This window comes from Glycine max, chromosome 15 (assembly GCF_000004515.6).
Source record: "Glycine max cultivar Williams 82 chromosome 15, Glycine_max_v4.0, whole genome shotgun sequence".
NCBI lineage: Eukaryota > Viridiplantae > Streptophyta > Magnoliopsida > Fabales > Fabaceae > Glycine > Glycine max.
This window is the reverse complement of record NC_038251.2, coordinates 47,747,110-47,755,354: the sequence shown is the minus strand read 5'-3', so window position 1 is coordinate 47,755,354 and position 8,245 is coordinate 47,747,110. Positions and strand designations below refer to the sequence as shown.

The following is an 8,245-nucleotide window of genomic DNA, read 5'->3' as shown; positions in this document are numbered from 1 at the left end:
ATTGTATAGAGTTTGGCATGATGTCTCACATATTTGTTTCAAGGGATAAAAAAATTGTAGGCACCGTTTTTTTCATAATTACATGATGAAAGATATATTCACATTATTCCAAGGAATAAACTTAAGAACTATTTTATTTTGCGTTGAGATATATTCTTGGAATTCCTCCTTAGGTACCTTCTTTTAATTTTGTCATTAAGTCTATGGAGATATTTATTGAAAATAAGTATGATTTTGTTGGATTTTGTTCTTCTGATTTTTACTATAATTGCATTGACATTTTTACCGGTACACTAGTGTAATTATTTGGTTTAATTTAGAGTTAGACATGTTCTTCTCAAAGTTTAATTTTTTATTCATTTGTAATGGTCTTTTAAATTATTTTTTTAAAAACAAACACATTCTAAGATGATTATTTAAAAAATCGTCTTACAATCCTCAATATTTTTTTAAAAAAATACATTTTAAGACGATTATCTGAAAAGTCATCTTAGAATCTCTACATTCTAAGGCGGTTATCTAAAAAACCATCTTAGAATCCTCAATATATTTTATTCATTTAAAAAAATACATTTTAAGACAGTTCTCTGAAAAATCAAAGAACCGTTTTAGATGAATACCTTTTTTAAGACAGTTTTTTAAGAAATTATCGTAGAAAATAAAGACTTTTTAGGACGACGGTTAGTAATCGATAGAAAATGTCCAAAACAACGGTCGTATAAAAACATTTTTCTAGTAATACAAGAAATATCTAAATTTGACAAAGAACTTTTGAATTCTGCTACTGTGCCCGAGTGTTTGACAGGTTGTAAAATTTCATAAACTACATGGATTTGAGCATGAGCTGTGTTTCGCAAAATTTGTGATGGAAAAAGGTTTAGTGCCGGAGAGGATGAGCTTCTACCTTGTCAGTTATTCCCTAGGAAAATCGAAGGTTATATAAGTATTTAAAGAGAAGCTATTCTCATTTAAGAAAGTTTTCTTTTGTGCTATTATTGAATTTTCATATGATTAATTAGGTTCCAGAAGCAAGTGGGTACAGGTCTAGATGTTTTGTGTTTTGGGGTATTAGGTCTACCATGTATTTTGTATTTTCGGGTATCTTATTATTTATTCTAATTTGCACCCCGTTAAATAGAAATGGTTTATTCTGAATTTTGGTGTTGAATAAATTGTATCATTAGCAGCAAAATTGTGTTCGTGCGTTTACTAAACTTATATAAGTTACCTTAGATTAAAAATAGAATTGCATTTAAGTAAATTAAGTTACCTTAGTGGTCACAATTAGATTTTGGTGGGTGTGACTTCTTATTTAAGGACAACTAGTTTTAGTTGCAAGTTTTTTTTTAAAAAAAATAACTAATTTATAGTTTTAGTTTCAAAAATTAAAAAACAAGTTTATAAAATTTAGTTTTAGTTTTTATCTGATAATTTAAATTTCAAGGCAAACTTATCTTAAAAGTTTCAATCATATTAAAATTAGTTATAATATCAATTATGGTGGTAACTATGATAGTTGTAGTTTTTTATTTAAATAACTAATTTTTAGTTTTAATTTCAAAAATTAAAAAACCAGTTTATAAAATTTAGTTTTAATTTTTCTGATACTTCAATTTTAAGGTAAACTTATTTTAAAAGTTTCAATCATATTAAAAATTAGTTGTAATGTCAATGATGATGGTAACTTGATGATGGTTGTAGTGTGGATAGTGGCAAGACAACAATATCAGTTCTAGTGGTGACTAGGCAAATAGATCATTAAGCCTAAAAAAATATAATTAAATCATATATTAATATAATTTTGTTCGATTATGTAAAAAGAATGACATTATTACTGAATGAGATCTCAGCCCTTTACTAAATTTTATTAGTATAATATATTTCTATTATAAAATGAAAATTTTAAAGAAAATAAAATCTTTAACGATTTAACACCGGAGAAACTATGATTTTATTTTATTTTTTCATTTGAGAGTATCTCTTCCACTCTATTTGTCATGACATTTGACAAAGTAAAGGTAATAACTTAAATAAAAAAGGATAGTAGTTTTTTTTATTCTTGAACAGATATTTATTTAATTTTAGGGTACATAGGGTACTACTCTGTCGTTACTCGTAGTAGTTTTTGTAAAGGTATGATTCTTATTTTTAGACACATGATCATGATAGGGACCTAATTAAGCGGGTCTCCTACTATTTTTGTGTCTTCAATTCTGCATCTCTAAGCATTCTACTAACCCGACAATCAATACCTAAAATTCTGCCCCATTTCTCCAAGTAACTCTGTTCCAATATCACATACCAATAAATAACCACTTAATTCAAAGTTGAAACAGAGCAGAGTAGTTGTTTCCTTCATTTTATTTCATTTCTGAAACTCAAGGACAGTGTAGAAATGGTCAACATGGAAGGCTCTGAAACGAGGGAAGCCTGCATCAATGGCTAATTGCCTGAACTGTTCTTCAGTCCTGTGCTTCCCTTTGGCTCTATAGATTGTCATCACAAAAATGTCACCTTCAAGCAAAGCCCTCGTTCTGTGACTCTCGTCTGAGTGCTCTGGCAGCACTGGCTCACATGCTATTAGTTTGCCTCCCTCAGGGAGTGCCTTGTGACAGCTCTGCATTATGTGCTTGCATTCTTCATCAGTCCATGTTGTTAGCACCCACTGCCAAACAAAAAAGATTATGTAATTATGTAGCTAAACTACAAAAGCACCCACTTCAATTTTATTGGCCATGAAGTTGTTGGTCCATCCAATGATCTTAGGGGAATTTTGATGAAAAATCCTAACTGGTCATAATCAATCCAACACAGGTTATGTCTCTATCCTAGGTTGATCCCTATAAGTTATACTATAAAACATGTTTATAATAAATAGCTCTGTTTATTAGTATGTTACAATATTTTTCAGAAGAAAATTACCTTTTTTAAAAAAAATTAAAAAAATTCGTGTTTATTTTATTTTTTTTAAAAAAAATAATAAAATTTGAAAAGAATTTAAAGTCTTCTTAAAATCATAATCCATTTTAAACAATTTCTCATAAAATTAGTTTTTTTAATGATTCTTCTTTTTCTAAAAAAATAATTACTAAATTATTTTATATTAAAACCACATTCTTTTAACAAACTGACCCAATAAAAAATTAATTCAGCAAAGCAATTTTATGTTTTCCAACTCCGTGCAGGGAAGGCAGTGTGATTTGAGAGGGAACGATGGTGAAGATGAATACTAAAAAGTTATTATCAGTTATATGTGTCGAGTATTGATTGCGTCAAGTTTCTTATGACTTTAGTATCTAGAAAAAAATAATATTGCTCTCCACAAATTCCATAAAATTAAAAGATACAGAGAGACTTGATGTAAAATGGGACATATGGGGTAAACTTTTTGTTATTTACCATTTGGGTTGATTTCAAATTAATCATCCGATGGGTAAGTTAAAGGATGTTACCATTTTTACTTTTAATTGAAGTCGTAAAATATTTTATAATTTTTTTTTTAATTTACAACTTTAAAGTTATAATTTTTTTAAAAATTTATGACTTTAAAGTCTCAGGATTATTTTCTTCTAAGTTTACTATACTTTAAAGTGGTAGGACTTTAAAAATTATTACATGATGAAGATCATCATATCTTAAATTAATTTTCTCATGACATGGGTATTATCAATTTTTTCTTGTAAATTAAATACATGAGTACATGTGTTTTTGAAAATAACTTGAAGAGGTAGAAGCAACAGCTATACATATTACATAAAAATTGACTAAAGATTATAAATGCAAAATGATTCAAAACTATATATCTTATAATATGTCGTAAAGAAGAGAGTATTTTGGAGTAATGACTGACCTTCATGAAGATAGCATCTCCTTGGGGAATAGACTTGAACATGTCACCGCCAACATGGGTTACACCTACAAATCACATAATAATTCATCACATGTGACCCCCACAACCAAATCTCACCAAAGATCATATAAACCAAAACATAACAGAGGCTCACATGGGATTTGAGGGGCTTTGGCCACAACTTCAGGTAGGTCAAAGTTGATCCCTTCTTTGATGGTGGGGTGTTTTTGCAAGATCATACGAAGGCAATCTCCACCACTACCACCCACATCCACAAGCTTCTCCACACCTTGGAAGCCATCATAGCCCTCTAGCATGGCCCTCATGAAGGGCACTGACACCCCTGACATAGCCCTCACCATTAGGTCATTCATCTCTGGCTGCTTCAGATAGTACCCATATGCTGGCTCTCCATTGGCCATCTCGAAGGGCTCCTTTGTAGGGTCCACTACTGCCTCGTGCACCAATGGCCACGCTCGCATCAACGCATCCTGTAAGATACTATTTTAAAATTCATCTGTGCCATTTTTAAAAAAAAAAAGTAAATTATATCTGTTTTTTTAGAAAAAAAAAAAATATATATATATATATATATACATATATTTTAATTTTTTTTTTTAAAAATACTATAAGATGACCTCAATAAAGATAGGTAAGATAATATATATCATACTGTAATGCAATTTCTCAATTGCTTGTGGAGTTGTTATTTTTCTTAAGATGACACCTTTACCGTTTACTACACACTTTTACCGTTAATTCACTCAGTAAACATTCCTTATCTTCCATGTTACAACTACCAAGTGATCTTAGAAACTCATACGAATTGTCATGACTATTATATCAATGCAACTTGATCATGATGTGATAATGTTTTACAAATTTTTTTAGTTTAATTCAAGTTATTTTTAGTCAAAAATTAAAAAATATTTTTTTATTAAGATTCATTTAAGATACTAATTTATCCAAAAAAAAACATTTTTATGCATACAAGTTAAGGAATCAAACTTCTGGATACTTGAGAAGCAAAATTATTTACTAATTATGTCACCTCACATGATTTATGATAAAGTTACATATTTATTAAATTTTCACTTTTCATAAATATAAAATCTTTATTCTAGTGGTGTAAAACTCAATTTGGCCCAATGAGTCTAACCGGTCGGTTTTACTATTAGACGATTTATGCATGTGGCCTGGGATCACCTAACTAGTTTTGAGAAAACCCGGTGACCTAGTCCGTTTTTAAAATCCAAATAAGGTTGTACATGTTAAAAAAAAATTATCACGCTCGAAAACGACGTCGTTTTGAATCAATCATAAAACCTCAATGGCTCATCTTTACGCTCCAGTCTTGACCCTTCTCTTCATCTTCACGCCGCTCGACTCAACCACCGCTGCACTGCAAGTCGTTTTGGTGAGTTCTCCTTTACCCACACAATTTGTTTTTGCTTTTGCATATGGGATTTGAGGGAATTGAATTTGGGGAAGATCCACTTGTATAGAAATCTTGAAATTCTCATATGGTATCATTATATTGATTATTCTTTGATTGTTTTACCTATTTTGCTTGAAATTTTTTCTATTGTTGATATATGAGTATTTTGATGAATTTAGAAATTAACACAAAATTATGACCCAATCAATTTGGGAACCCTTGATAACCATTCTAATTCAGCGTTGAAGGAGTCACCACCATTCTTAACTTGTGAAGAGGTGGAGGTTTTATGTAATGATCTAGCAAACATGTTCATCCAATCAACTTCAATGATGTTGGTATGTTTCTTAATAACATTAGTATTTATTAGATACCACTTATGTACTTATGTTAATTGCTAATTTGAATCTATAATGATGTTATCATAGATAAATTAAATTTGGATGAAGAAGATGATGATGTGTCACAACCACCAGAAAACACCATGAAAGATGTTAATCCAAATGAAAACAATATTGGTAAAGAGTCATTCTTTTGATGGAGAAGAATTACTTAAATTAATCAAATATTGACTCCTTGGATCTAAATTATGGATGTTACTATGTTGATGTTATTTATGTTTCCATTTCAAAACTTATTCATGGACTTGTGTAATTATGTTATTAAATTATTAGTTGTGAATTTATATTATCAACTTTAATGTTTTAATTGATATTTTTATTTTTAAATTAAATTTAAACATTTTCTAAAAAAAATCATCTGTACTTAAAAAAAAAATTACATCACAATATAAGTTATTTTCATATATTTAAAATATTATTTTTATGTTTAAAAATATTTATTTATTTATTTTAAATTTTAGTTATTATACAGAATAAACACTATTAAATACCAATTATTTAAAAATTAAAAACTAACCTGGTGGTGTTGGAGCACGTAATGTGCGTATGACAAGCCTTGTTCATCGGTGACGAGCGTTTTGCCAACCTCAGTGAGGGAGTAGTTCCGTTCGCCGGCGGCGAGGTGCTCGCGGAAGACGCCGTAGCTGGCAAGCATACGGAGGAGCCGCTGGAGGTTCTCGGCGTCGGCGCCGTCGGCGCCGGGGAGGATGCGGGGGAGGATCTCGGAGGCGGAGAGGGGGGCGTTGGCGCCACCTTGCCAGAGGGCGTCGGCGACGTTGAGGCGAACGACGGCGTTTAACGCCATCGGTACGCTTATCATGTTAGCGAGCTCCATAATGGCGAGCATCGCTTGCTTTCGCTGTTCCGTGCTCTCCTCTTTCTCCATCGTCTTCTTCTAGTGCTGTTCGATTTGGTTTTCGAGTCTGAGAAAAAATGCGCACCGTGTAGAAGGAATTTATAGGACCCTGTATTGTTGTGAGTTTGCAAAGTATGGTGATTGAAATAATTTAATTAGTTGGATTTGGAACTTATAAAAATATTAATTTATAATTCTGACAACTGACAAATAGAGTTTGCAAGATATATAGGTTTGACATGCTAAATGCATTTTTGAATTAAAGTTGGGAGATTTTAGCAAATCTTTCATTCTCATATTTTTTTTATGTATAAGAAATAATTATTTAATTCATTAAATTAATAAAAGTGATTTTCTTAATTTAATGATTAATTTTTAATTGACAACACCCGAAGAGCCAGAAAACACTCTTTTACATAAAGCAAAGAAATGTTAGGCCTATCTTCCAACATGCTTCTGCACTCTCTCGTGCAATATCCGCAAGGTAAGAACAATACTTCTCTCCACCGTTTTTTCCAGATAGGACTTTACAATTTGTTTCAAAGAGATTTTCCTTGTAACCCTAGTTTAATGACAAGTTTTACACACCACCTAAACGCCAAACCTTATGCAATTTGTGGAGTATAACACTGCTCATCCTAGCTCGTAGCTGAGGCCTAAATATTTCCTTCAAAGTACCTAAAAATAGCCCACATCCAGGTACCACCTTTCTTCTTAACTGATGCATCAAAATTAACTTTTATGTTTCCCCTAGGTGGTGTATTCCACATACCTTTGCCTTTCACCACCTCCCTATTCACCATTTTCACTTCCTATTTTGTTATAATTTTTTTTTTTCAAATTCAATCAATGTGTATAGCTTATTTGTTGATAGTTCAATTGCCTACTTTCATGGAGAATATATATATATATATATATATATATATATATATATATATATATATATATATATATATATATATATATATATATATATATATATATATATATATATATATATATATATAAAAAAAATTTAACAATAAAGTAATCTTATATATTTTATAGTTAGAATCAAGAAAATGTTATTTTTTTCTTATATATATGACTTTTTTTTTGGGGGAATGAAACTCCTACAAAATCTTGCCATATATACAAGATGCATACATTCCAATGGTGGGAAAGATTAATAAACTAAAGAGTCATTAAATCTGAGACAACTTAGCCAACCAATGAGTTATAAAATTCCCGTTTTGTGGATATGTGATAGCTTAATCCTCCAGTCCCTTTGCATAAGGGATTTACCATGTCTGAGGAGACCATTATAAGAGTATTGCTTCATGGAGCTGTTAGTCAACAAATCCATAACTAATAATGAATTAATTTTAATCTATACAACCATTTTTCCTATCTGCCAGACATGTTCTAGGATTGTTAAGGCACCCCATATTTTCTCAGCCATGATGGTGCAAGAACCCAATTTTCTACAGGAAGTTGTTTTCCAAGTCCAACCTACAAGTCTTGTTTCTACCTTTCTAATATGATCCATTTTTTTTTTACTGATGTCATAAAAAAATGAACGATTTCTTTTTTTTTATTATTATTAAATTATTATGTAAAGTCGTAAATATTTATTTTTATTAAATTTTTATGACTTTAAATTCTTTTAATTTTTTTAAATATTTATTTTAAATCGTAAACCAATTAATGACTTCAAAGTC

At 30.4% G+C, this 8,245-nt stretch overlaps 1 protein-coding gene across 1 annotated transcript; it reads right to left on the bottom strand.

The window, feature by feature from the left end:
• Nucleotides 1–1,974: 1,974 nt before the first annotated feature.
• On the bottom strand, nucleotides 1,975–6,655 carry LOC102663764 (nicotinate N-methyltransferase 1-like). The gene is made up of 4 exons (XM_006598063.4): nucleotides 6,207–6,655; nucleotides 4,005–4,341; nucleotides 3,851–3,915; nucleotides 1,975–2,665 (listed from the first exon to the last, which is right to left on the bottom strand). The coding sequence occupies exons 1-4, from the start codon at nucleotides 6,573–6,575 to the stop codon at nucleotides 2,366–2,368; spliced, it is 1,071 nt and encodes a 356-aa protein (XP_006598126.1). The 5' UTR covers nucleotides 6,576–6,655; the 3' UTR covers nucleotides 1,975–2,365.
• Between the last annotated feature and the right edge of the window lie 1,590 nt (nucleotides 6,656–8,245).